This window comes from Podarcis muralis, chromosome 1 (assembly GCF_964188315.1).
Source record: "Podarcis muralis chromosome 1, rPodMur119.hap1.1, whole genome shotgun sequence".
NCBI classification, from domain to species: Eukaryota; Metazoa; Chordata; class Lepidosauria; order Squamata; family Lacertidae; genus Podarcis; species Podarcis muralis.
Window position 1 is genome coordinate 30,844,606 of NC_135655.1, and position 12,340 is coordinate 30,856,945.

Consider the following 12,340-nt stretch of genomic DNA (forward strand, 5'->3'; position numbering starts at 1 on the left):
TTAATATGCATTGGTTTATGAAGTTTGCACATTTAAAATATTCTTGGCACTGACCAGAGTCATTTTCAAATGCAGCTATTTGTTTTACAGTGCATGCTCCAAACCACAGCTGTTACACTAGAGAGCTGAATATACACACCATTTCATAGAATCATAGAGTTGGAAGTGAAGCCCAAGGGTCATCTAGTCCAACCCCCTGCAATGCAGGAATCTCAGCTAAAAGCATCCATGACAGATGGTCATGGATTCTTTATCAAAAAAGTGAAAAAGGTTCATCACCTGCCTCTACAATGTTTGTGCAAATGATATGAAAAGTTGTGCATGTTACTTTTGTAAGCTGTGCTTAATGTGCTTAGCAAGCTGTTTAGCCTTGGAAAAAAGACACCTCACATACAATTATTAGTAGTCCTAGGACAGCAGTGGGGAACCTCTGGCCTGTGGGTCTACTTAGGCCCACCAAGCCTGCCCATTTCAACCAAGCAAAGGCTGCAAACAGTGCCAAATTCAAGCCCTGATTACAAAAGAGCTTCCCTCTGCAGTCAAAGTTTTACCTTTGGGTTGGCACTGTTTGATTTGGGCAACTTACCTGCCAAAGGCAGCATGACAGGGTATCAGAGACACTCAGAAGCAAGTGATTACTCCCAAGCATATCCAACCTCTTTTGAAAGCAGCACAATAGTCAAATTCAAACAGCACCAAAGGTAAAGTCTTGGCTGCAAAAAACCAATGTGGCCTACAGAAGTTTGGCAAATTTTGGCTCCAGGCCTCCAGTCCAAAGTGATTCCACACCATTGTCCTAGAACCACAAACTCCTTGTGAGCAACTTCCTAATGGAGGAACAGGCCAACTCAGAAGGCTGATGGTGAACCTCAATCCCTGTATGAGACACTGGCTCATACAGTAAACAAAACTGGCCGCAAGCATTCTGATATCTGAGACAGATACCAAAACAGCAACTTGCACCACTGTCTTGGATGCTGGAATCACTGGTGCTGGCTTTCCCCATTCATTCATCCACACTGCCCATGGAGTTTTTATCCCTGTTTCCATAAACCCCAACACACATTCCACACTCTGCAACACGATTCTGACTTCTGATTAGCTGCTGTTTCATCATGTATCCACCTTTCTTCTTTAGCAGCAAGGGACCTCTGGACTCCTTGCCCACACACTCCTGCTGACACTAAGATCTCCTGCATGAGGCTTAGTACTGCTTTACACCTTTCTTCTCCGAGGGGGAGGGCAAAAGCCCATGCACATCAGCTACTGCAGCAAGAAGGTTGCTCCCTACCCTACAGATTTGGTTATGAGTTCATGAGTTCCAATTAGCAGGGCATACAGGACCAGTAGCTGTCACAGCACTCGGTATTGCTCATGCTCTGTTCCAGCTCTTCTGGGACCTACCACCACCCAACTTTAATCAAGTCTGTACTTTTAATGTAATTGATATAGTAACTATAGTGCTATCAAGCTTCACAGCTCTAGTATCTATATCCTGAGCTAGAGGGTTCTTCACTTTTAGTCTAGTAGGCCTGAGCAGCCTTAATAAATAGTAACCCTTGATATGATCAAGATTACTGGAATGAAATGCTTCTGGGTTCTACAATTCCCAGCTCTGCAGCGTCTGTCCTGTATTTACACATAAGGCTGCAGGAAGCAATAGGTTGCTGCCAAAGGGAAGGTTGAGAAACAGGTACTAGAAAGTGGGAGAAGGCACAAACTGGTACCATCCGTTGCTTTTTTGGAAACATTCCCAGGTTTCTTGCCAACAAGTCTTCCAATCTTTGCCAGCACATAACTCCAATCAAAAGCGCTGCCAGATGTGAGCTCTATCGCCGCCATGTGGTATGACCATCCAAACACAAGCCCAGAAAAAACCCCAAACGAAAGCAATGCACTTTCCCTCAAAAATGCTAAATTTGTGAAAGAGGCACACTTGTGAGATGCAAGCATTCTGTGAATTTTCACTTAGTCATTTTTACATCATAAGGACATTTCACAGTTTTTATGGATGACAGATAGTGCAATTCACAGCTTTGCAGCTACCATCAGTGGATTTATCCTAGCCTGACAATAGTGAGGTTCAGGTGCTGGATAAAATTTAATGGTGGAAAAAGAAGTGTGATTCAAAGCTATCCATTTGGCATGTGGGGAAATCCACAGCATTGGGATAGATACCCTGAGAATGCTAGGCACACCGTTCAGATGCAATTCATTCTTAGATCAGGATCTGAGCCAAGTGTACAGTGCTTCATAAGTTCTGAAGAGCTCCAAAAGGCTGTTTTCCCCTGCATTTAAAATATTGTGGGTAGTTCTGTTTGCCTTTGTACAAAAAATATTGCTAAGCTGGAGAAAACTGGGGGGGGGGGGTTAAGAAAGAAGAACTAAAAATCATTGGGGTAGTGTGTCGTTATGAGAGAGGCCTAAGAATGACAAGAACAAGGAGTGATATGGACATTGTATTGGAGAGTACCAATTTCAGCTTTTTCATTAATTTCAACTACAGCTCTGGGCTACCCAATGCAACTGATAGGCATTGTGGGATTCAGTGCTACAGAAGGCTGCAACAACCACTAACCTAAATAGCTTTAAAAAGGATTTGACAAATACATGGAAGATCGCCATAATAGTTGAAATATTCAAGACAGCGTATTTCTAATTATACTCAACAGGAGACAGCAATGACAATTACGCTCCGTTTCTGAGCTTCCAGGAGCATCTGGTTAGCCACTGGAGGAAAGTGAGTACTACGAATAGATGGATTGTTGATCTAATCCAGAAAGGAAATAGGTTATGTTCTTACATTTGAGTTAATTATTTTAATAATTGAGATAAAATTGGGGCCAGGGTGGACAATGTACGGCTGGCTTTCAAATATTTGTCTTCATCAGGCTTCTTCAACCTTGGCCCTCCAGATGTTTTTGACCTACAACTCCCATGATCCCTAGCTAGCAGGACCAGTGGTCAGGGATGGTGGGAACTGTAGTCTCAAAACATCTGGAGGGCCGAGGTTGAGGAAGCCTGAGTCTTCATCAATATTATGTCCCTCCTCCAATAGGACAGATCTTGTTCCTGACCTAATGCTGCATGTCTCAAACACAGTCCAAGATTAGTTACCATCCTCTACTTCCCTCTTTAGCTCCAAGCTTGGAGCTGGGGAAAAGTGTGAGGCATTCCTCACCATACAAGAAGCCTCGTCACTGCTTTATTACTGGAGGGGGTTTGTGGAGCCTTGCTTTCGTTCTGGATCCTACAAGTACTCAACAAACAGCCAGGAAGATCTGCTTCCTTTCTTGCAGGCCTTTTCCACCAGGTCTGGGACAGTGGGGCCTTATTTGACCCCAGCTACAAAAGCTGAGGCTGCTGAACACCCTCTTGGGCTGGGGTGGGGGGTTTTTTGGGGGGTGTTGTTTTGGTGGGACTTGTTGCTGTTTGTTTTTTCTATCTTTATTTTAGATCTTGTGATTTATGTGGTTGTGTATTTCTTAATGTTTTATTTATGGTTTATGACTACTTTTGTTAGGTTGTAGTTATATATTTTTTCATGTTGTAAGCTGTGGAAAAGCTGCCTACAGATAAAATTATGTATGTAAACACAGAAACAAGCTTCCCTGCTTCATCTTCATCTCAAAGCAAGGGAAGTCGGAGATGTGTCAAGTTCTTCTGCTCCAGTAGCATCTTCCAAGCTTAGAGTGCCCAGGAAAGGCAAACCCACATGTCTCCACCATGTTCCTCAAGTTCAGAGTCAGGGAGGAGAAGCAGAAGTGGAGGCTTGCTTTGGGTCTGCACATGCACCTGGCAAGAATGCAGTCAAAGCATATCTCAGCTCCGCTTTCAACTCAAGTCCTGGGGAGAAGCCAGTGATCCTTCCCCACCCACTGCGGAACCAGGGTTAGGAGAAAGCATTGGGCAATACCACACTCACCAGGAACTAGCTGAATAATCTCCAACATAGACTGCTCTCCCCCCGCCCTGCCCCCGCAAAAAAACAAACCAGGACACAAAAGCAACCAAGTGCAAAATGCCATGAGAAGCAGAAAGACCCAAGAGATCATAAAGAGCGGGGATGATGACCCCAATTCAATTCCTTCTGTTCTTAAAGCATCATTGAAGCCCTCTTATTTCAGGAGAAATCTGATGCACATTTTCAAACTGTGAACAAGAAATATGCTTTTCTTTTTTAAAAAAAGGATTAAGTTTTCCATCTCACAGCTGCTGCCATTCCTAGTCTTTCATTAATATGTTGAGTGCTTTTTTGTTACACTTTTACTAGCGGAATGCACCCTCTAGGTCATCTGCGCACTGAACAGATGAATATTCTCTTGCATTTTAAACCTTGCATGTTAATTTAATTGCTGGCATCCTGCCCATATTACATTACTAAGAAAAACAAAGCAGCTTACCTGTTACAGTTGTTCTTTGACAGCAGCCCATGCCACAGTGGACGTACACAAGCAACAAACCAGCCACCCATGTTGTGACCATGTGTGGCATCATTCAAAGAACAGCTGCTTACAACTTCATATGGTCTACAGAAGGTGTCCTGCCCATTCTTTGTCCATTAATGATCTAGTATGAAGTGCAAATTGCCCTGACCCCCTTCAAAATATGACTTGAGGAAGAAGAAACACTGAAGGGGGAGATTCAACTAAGTTGTTGGATGTGGGGAACGAGGTCTGCTAGTACAAAGGGGTTCCACCCCTTAAATTTGCTCTGGAGGGTTGGAGGCAGGGGTGCCAACTATAGGGGGCTCTGGGTGCCTGAGCATCCACAAAAAAAATTGTCATGGGTACTCAGCCCCCACACTGCAGTGCCCCTGTTGTAACTTCCGGTGCCTCGCAAAGCACCGGAAGTCACATCCAAGGCCTTGTGAGGTCTCAGAACCTGACTTCCTGTGTCACTGGAAGTCAGGTTCCGAGGCTGGGCAGTGCGCATGATGTCATGACATCACACACGCTGGGCATGTCCTATTGCACGAGCAGGCCTTGTCCCCACCCCCATGCATACCCCACTTAGTGCTATACTGAATTCCACCATAAGGCTGGAATCCTTTCACACTTACCTGGAAGTAAAAGTTCCTCTAAATTCAATGTAAATTACTTTTGACTAGACACATATAGGATTGCATTGTCAGAGAAACTACATACAACAAGATGAGGTTCCTTAATTTCCTTACCAAAACAAACACCTCGGTGTGGGAGAAAGGCTTTGCAGGCAGCAGCTATTACCAGTTCAGCTGAAAGTATTGTCTTTATTATCAGATCCTCTACACTGGCCATCAGAGCTGGAAGGAGAAAAAGGTAAAGTGAAAAAGAATGAGAAATTTGGTATGAGGATTGTTAACCTGTGATATTGCAACAAAGATACATGAGAACATGAGCATCAACAGCGGCCAGCAAACAGAAAGCTTCATAAGAGCACACCCACAAGAGAACTTTAAAGGAAACTTGTAGGAAGGAATTAGGAGGCTTGCTTATAGGTACACCATAAATACCAACCAAAGTATAAGAATTAAAACCAAGGAAAGTAATATTCTAGTTTCACGGTACAATGTAAAGTGTTATTGCTTATAATAATAATAATAATTAATTATTAGATTTATTACCCACCCTTCATCAGAAGGTCCTAGGGCTGGTTACAGCAATATAAAATACAGCATTAAAACAGTTTAAAACTAATTACAATCACAACTAGAGTGGGTCTTTGAAATATATAACTCAAGAGGTAAAGGGCAAGGTAAAGAGGTGTGTCTTCAGCATACAACAAAAGCTATATAATGAAGGTGCCAGGTGAACCTCCGTGGGGACAGAATTCCACAACTTTTGCAAGTTGTGCCTCTTCTAAACTAGGATAACCTAATGACAGCCCCCAAGGCAATTAGTTCCAGTCCCTGTTAGCCCTATCATTATTTTTTAATGAAACCCCTAATATATAGCTACTGTGCCAAAAAATATTCTCTTGGCCTCAATACAACTGTCTGGAGACTAGTGACCCCACATGAATAAATAATTTGTCCATTTCTGTTGCAGACTATCGTCTATCACTTTCAAGATTTCAGACAAACACAAAGCTGATCCAAAAATTTTAAAGTACATCAGAATGCTCATGTCTTAGTCTGGCCAAACCACCTGTGTATATATTAATTGTAAGCCATTTCAATTCTCGCATGAAAACGAAAGCCATATATTCTCATAGGCATTGACTCTTCACTATTGCAAAAACAATGCCTGCTTCAAACACCATGCATTATTCCATGCATTACACACTTTTGAGTTCACCAGTCTCCTTCCACTAAACAAGAATTTTGACAACACTGGTACTGATGCTAGTCATCATTAATTAATGCTAAGAACTTGTTGCTAAAAAGAATTTCTAATTTGCATTGCTCATTCATGATGCTATCACTAAATCAATCAAATGTGAGGAAAAGAAACTGTCCAATAAAATATAGAATTCCAGAATGAAAGGCATTCACTTAATAAAGTGAATACTACATAGGGAATAGTACATGGGAATTATTCAACCTCACACTCTTCTGATTGTTCCGTCAAAGCAAGAATTTTTGCTTGCCAGACAGAATTACCCCTTCTCTCTTCCTATCATGTGCTGTTCTGGGGGTAACAGTTCTCTACTCACCTGTAGTATCTTTCCCTTCCTGTTTCAGATACCTCAACATTGCACTCATACTCCATTTGTTCCCATAATCTTCCACTTCAGGGTCATCACAGCTATGACCAAAGAAATAGATTTCACACTTTCAGGAACTTCAGTATAATGTCTCATATTTCTGTTTAAATGTCAATTTACAAGTTTTGGGTTTTTGTATGTATTATTGTTGACAAATGTTTAACAGAAATAAACAATTTGTGTCAAGTCTTACAAGTAGCACATAGAATCACAGATCATCATCACCATTATTATTATTTTATTAATCACCTTCTAGGCAAGCATTTCAAGGGAAAGTACAATAAAAACAGTAAAAAAAAGTTAACAACACACAAAACAGCCAATACCTTTAAAACAAAACTAAGACAATACAAAATAGAGACTCGTGGCAAATACACATTTATTCAACTGGGAAAGCCTGTAGGAACAAGAATGTCTTCATTTGTTTCTGGAACGTGCCAAAAGTGGATGTCTGTCATATCTCAACAGTAATGCTGTTCCGCAGAACAGAGGCAGCCACACTAAAAAAGACTGATCCAAGTTACCACAGAGGGGGCGGCTGAGATCTTTGAAGCTTGCAGAAGAAACCTTCCCGCAGACCACAGAGATCTACTGGGTTAAGGTGGTCTCTAAATCAGTGTCTGCATCAATTTAAGACAGCCACAACAAAATACTAGGGTGCTTTTTTTAGTGCTTCATTATTCAATGTATTATACGTATTAACTGCTGTAAGCTACTTTGTGGGGGCGGGGTGTAACAGGCAGGATAATAAAAATATATTTAAATAAATAAATATCATGGCTTTGGCTGCTTTTCTCTAGACAACTGAAAACTCAAAAACTCCTCAGCAAAATGTAAGTACCTGACATAGTCACCACTCTTCTTGTTGACACTGTAGTTTGTTAAATGCATGAATTGGTTCTTAATATTCTTTGCTCCCTGGTCATATCTCACAGTTGCAAACCTACAAAACAAGAACCAAGACTACAACAATAATTCAAAGCATAGCAGGCCAATTGTCCCCTTCATCTTTTATCTAGAGATTGGGGAATGGCTAGATATTACTTTCTCCCCTCACCTATACATCTGATGAAAGCTAGCTGCCAACTTCCATGCTTCCTCCCCAAACCCATCCCTCATCACACCATATTAGAAATTGCTATCATCTCTTTTTCACAGTCTCTTATCCACTACCAAATTGCAATGGGCTATTTGCAGTCTTATCCAGGAAACACACATACATTTAGAAACAGCAGTGCGACTGAATTCATTATCTGTTCTGCCAACATCAGTAACAGGAACCATCTTTGATTAATTATTTTTTCTGTTTGTGTCACACAATTGGACTTATGTGAACTAATTGATTGAAGGACCCCATCCTCAATGCAGGAAGCAGTTTAAACGACTTTTAAACCATTTAACTCCATATGGACACAGGAATAACAATTGAACAGGAATGTGGAGTGGAAAATTTGTCAATGCTTTATTTTTCAACTAAAAAAGGTTCTGGTTCTTAAGTTAATTAGGAACAATTGAGGGATACCAAATGCAAATAATTTATTAGGCCAGCTTGGCCGTTTCAGCATTTTTAGCCTAGTGTTCTAAATACAAGTAAAATAAACACGTTAAATCAGATCATGCTCAGGGGCATCAGAAAATTCGATGCAAATTAATTTGCAACTCAAAGTTTTATGGAAAATCCAATATCATTGCAAACGAATGATGGAACTTAAATGGAATGAGGACACACAAATGGCATTATGGTATATAAACCGTGCCAAGGAAATTAAAGTGGGGAGAGCTCTTCCCCATAAGTCTGTTGGTCTCCAAACTGACTCCCGCTTTGAGATCAGCAGAAGAGGTCCTGCTAATGGTTCTACCGCCATGTATAGCCTGTAAGCTGGTTGCCCAGGACTGAGCCTTCATGGTAGTGGCACCCTGGTTATAAAAATTCCCTCTATGAGGTTTCCCACACTGAAAATTTTCAGATGTCAACGAAACATATTTATTCATCTGGGCAGTGGGAACCTGAATAAGCCCTGGAAGCCTGTAGCTGGTATGGTTTTAGAGTGACAATCAAGCTTTAAGGAGTTTTACTTTGATTTCTGTATTGCAACATTGCTGTGCACCCCCCTGGGCTCCTACAGGAGGAAAGACTGTATATAAACACAAACAACTTGGCCCAGTGTACCATTTTGAATGCCACTCCAAATTCTCCATACTTCTTCAGTCAGATCTATGTAATCTCCTAATGGGTACATAATTTATTACTTGTAGAGTATGAAACTCTTAATCACAAGGCCGTGGGTTCAAGCCCCACAATGGGCAAAAGATTCCTACATTGCAGGGGGTTAGACTAGATGACCCACGTGGTCCCTTCCAACTCTACAATTCTATTATTATTAGTTGCTCACTACAAAAAAGTTTCTAAGCCACTTACAAAAAAATGAAGAACCATTTTCAAATTCTAGCTACTACTTCACATGCACAAAAACAGATAGCACCAACATTCTTATATCCTGTCAATAAGCCCAACGCTCTTCAATGTAGGAAACCAATAGTGGTATTCTGCTTCATACTAGCTTAACCGATCGAGGCATGCTCAGTAGTAGCAAGAAGTACAAAATACTGTTGCTCAAAACTGATATGTTTGCTATAACCTGGGAGGTGGGGGGAGAGAGAAAGGAGGATCATGAGACCAACTGCAATCCCCCCCACTGCTTAAGCTAGCTACATTCCCCAAACATCAAGGGCCTGCCAGGCAGGGGTTACTGAAAAGGGGACTGGGCTGCTGTAACAGGCTCTGGCCACAACACAGTCTATGAGGTAATGTGAATTCCTTGGCTCACAGTAAGTACCTGAATTCTTTGGAAACCACAGGAATCCAGCAGAGAAAAGGTAAATATCTCCATGGAGCCAGTGCTAATTAGCAAGCAGGACTACCAAAGGAGAGGGCACTAGGGGGCTTAGGGAACAGGAAAGCAGCACACTGTCAGGCACTGGGAGGTTCTGCTGCCTGCTCCTTCATTTCAGAGCATAGTTGCGCAGCCACGTCCTTTTCCCACCCCTTCTCCTTCTGGGGCCCCTCTTAAGCACATTTGGTTTTCTGCTCAACCCACTGTATTTCTACAAAACGACTCTGCGTTTTCTCCGCAGATCAGCACTGGTCCAACTACAAATGTCTGCCTGGAAGGGTTTAGGCCCCAAAATATAGTTCTTTAAAACTTGATATTTTAAAATAACTGACTTTTTCCCTTTGACTCCAAACAAAGAAAAACTAAGTTGAGGAAGAAACTTGCAAAACCTGTGCCTGAGTGCCCCCTACTGGCACTTCACTGCTGTCAGAAGTTTGCGCACAATCCGAAACCAGCAAACATGAAGGGCACAGGCTGCTAAAGAACACAAAAGCCCCACAAAAGGAGGTGGCAACAACATTCACTTTGCAAAGGTACGTTACACAAAAAATTACCAGCATGCATCTAAGCCTTTTGCACTTTGTTTTGATCGTGTACAACGGGGCTGTTTTAAGATGCACCACAGAAGCTGCCTGTTGTGCTGTGATATTCAAATGTAAAGTTGATTCCTCCCCCCCCCCAAAAAAAAATCAGTTCACAATTAAGTATGTTCACTTGATAAGTGAACTGCTCTGAGATTGGAGAGCAGAAGGGAAACATACCGTGACTTCTGCCGTTGACCAGAGGGCCAAGGGCCACTGGGAAGCCACAGCCCTTGCCTCCCAGGAATAACATCAAGGCAAGAGGGAGACCAACTTGGCCTCATCCATCAGCCAGAGACGAAGCAGCTGCAGGGAGTTCGCTTCCCCCTTTACAGCCTGAAAGAACACTCAGCTCCAGCTGCCTGTTGCCCTGGAACTGTAGAAGCAAGAGGAAAGAACACTCTGGCCCTAGCTATCAGCCAAAGAAACAAGAGCCACCATTTGCTATTCAAGCAAGAACACCAGCAAAGGGAAGACCAGCATGAATAAAAACAAATGCCTGCTTATATAGTTCACCACTTTGTTCTAGCCTTGAAGAACTGATCTCCCTCCTCTCCTTTCACTTTTGTGGGTTTGTTTGTTTTTAAGTTAGTATGCCTAATATCAGGGCCTCTCTCATATTCTTACTGATGTGAGCCACTTTAGGAGACAATAATTTCTGGAAAATGCAATAAATAAATCTACTTCAGGTGAGGCGATAAGAGACAAATGCCAAGATCATTAGAAGGAGCAGGGACAAAAGAGGTTCATCACAAATATACCTTCCACTTTAAAGTATCAGATTGTTACCTGCAAAGGAGGCCCAGAGCTAGAATGGAAAGTTGCTCTGGAACAAGTCAAAATATATGACACAGTTTGCAACCCATTTGCCCATATCAAACAAGAGAGGACCACTGTCCCATAACACTACATACTAAGGACACCACAACGTCTTCCTAAATTCAGTACATGGGGAGCAACATTCTGCTTTTATCCCATATTATCTCACATGCAGTATTGTTATGCCACTTCCTACAAGTCATTGCATACTGCCTCTAGTTCTTAATATAGCTACTGAAGAAAGGCTGTGGAATGCTTAAACTTTTCGAACCAAGTTCTCAATTAAAATAATGGGTCGGACACATGCCTGACCTGATATAAAACACCTTCCTATGTTCCTTTAGTATAGGTTTCTTGGCATTTTGGCCAGAGACGGAAATATGTGGACAAAAAGAGTTGTAACCTGATGGCGCCAAAGTCATGAAAGCTTTCCCTTGTGCCTATACTCACAAATTCAGGAAAGACAAAAACTTTGGAAGGCAATGAAAGCCTTAAAGTCCACTACTGCCACCTCAAGGCCACAGTCAGGAAATGGCATTTCATTCACTAATACATACCATATTTTTCCGTGTACAGTATAAGACTAGGATTTTTTTTTACCAGAAAATTAGGTTTAACATTGGTGCTCGTCTTATACATGGGTAGTGCTAAGGGGTTTTTTCTTAATTTGGAATCCCCAAATTATACACGAAAAAATACAGTATATTCCATAATTCCCTGTCATTGCTGAGGCTGCTTGAATTTCAGCCAGTAGCTACGCTCGGCAGATTCTCCACTAGAGACTGCCTCTAACACTTGGGGCTTGAGAATAATAGGACAGGAAAGGAATGGAAATACACTCAAAATGAGAGAAAATAATTTTTATCTAGATACTTTATAAGCATTGATTCATCATTCCCAACTTCCAAAAGCTGAGTAGGATTACCAAGAGACCTCTTCAGTATCTTAAGAGACAGTCACAAAATGAAATTAAGACACCTGACTCATCAACTTTGTGGAGCAAAATATTTGCCTTCTACAGCATGGGACACAGAACCGACACCTACCTGGCCAGACCTTCCTCATAGAGGTAGATGACAAGGGGGTCATAGGACGTCACCAGAACATATAGCCGCACATCAAATTTGAAATCTGAAAAAGGAACAACACTGATCAGTGGCCACAAATTGTCCAAAAATTGAACCTACCTAAGACTTGAGAGCAACAGGGTCAGGGGATCAGATATTTCCAGTGAGTATTCCTGAATAGTGATGCTTTGTGCGTTTGGATGACACAACTGTATTTTTAATGGGGTGAATGTTTCACAACAGAATCAAACAGAATTGTTTTCCTATTATTCAATAGCCAGGTTCAAATCAC

The 12,340-nt window shown here is 41.7% G+C and overlaps 1 protein-coding gene across 11 annotated transcripts in view; it reads right to left on the reverse strand.

Annotated features, from left to right (window-relative positions):
- TTLL5 (tubulin tyrosine ligase like 5) overlaps nucleotides 1-12,340 on the reverse strand; it is a 109,946-nt gene that overhangs the window by 83,243 nt on the left and 14,363 nt on the right. For 10 of the 11 annotated variants that reach the window (XM_077925437.1, XM_077925436.1, XM_028719269.2 and 7 more), the window contains exons 9-12: nucleotides 12,028-12,112; nucleotides 7,529-7,630; nucleotides 6,637-6,728; nucleotides 5,177-5,284 (exon numbers count right to left, since the gene is read on the reverse strand). In XM_077925437.1, the coding sequence (XP_077781563.1) occupies nucleotides 5,177-5,284; nucleotides 6,637-6,728; nucleotides 7,529-7,630; nucleotides 12,028-12,112 (387 nt within the window). Of the gene's footprint in view, nucleotides 1-5,176; nucleotides 5,285-6,636; nucleotides 6,729-7,528; nucleotides 7,651-12,027; nucleotides 12,113-12,340 lie in introns of those variants that run through there. The other variant, XM_077925442.1, reaches the window with a different exon arrangement.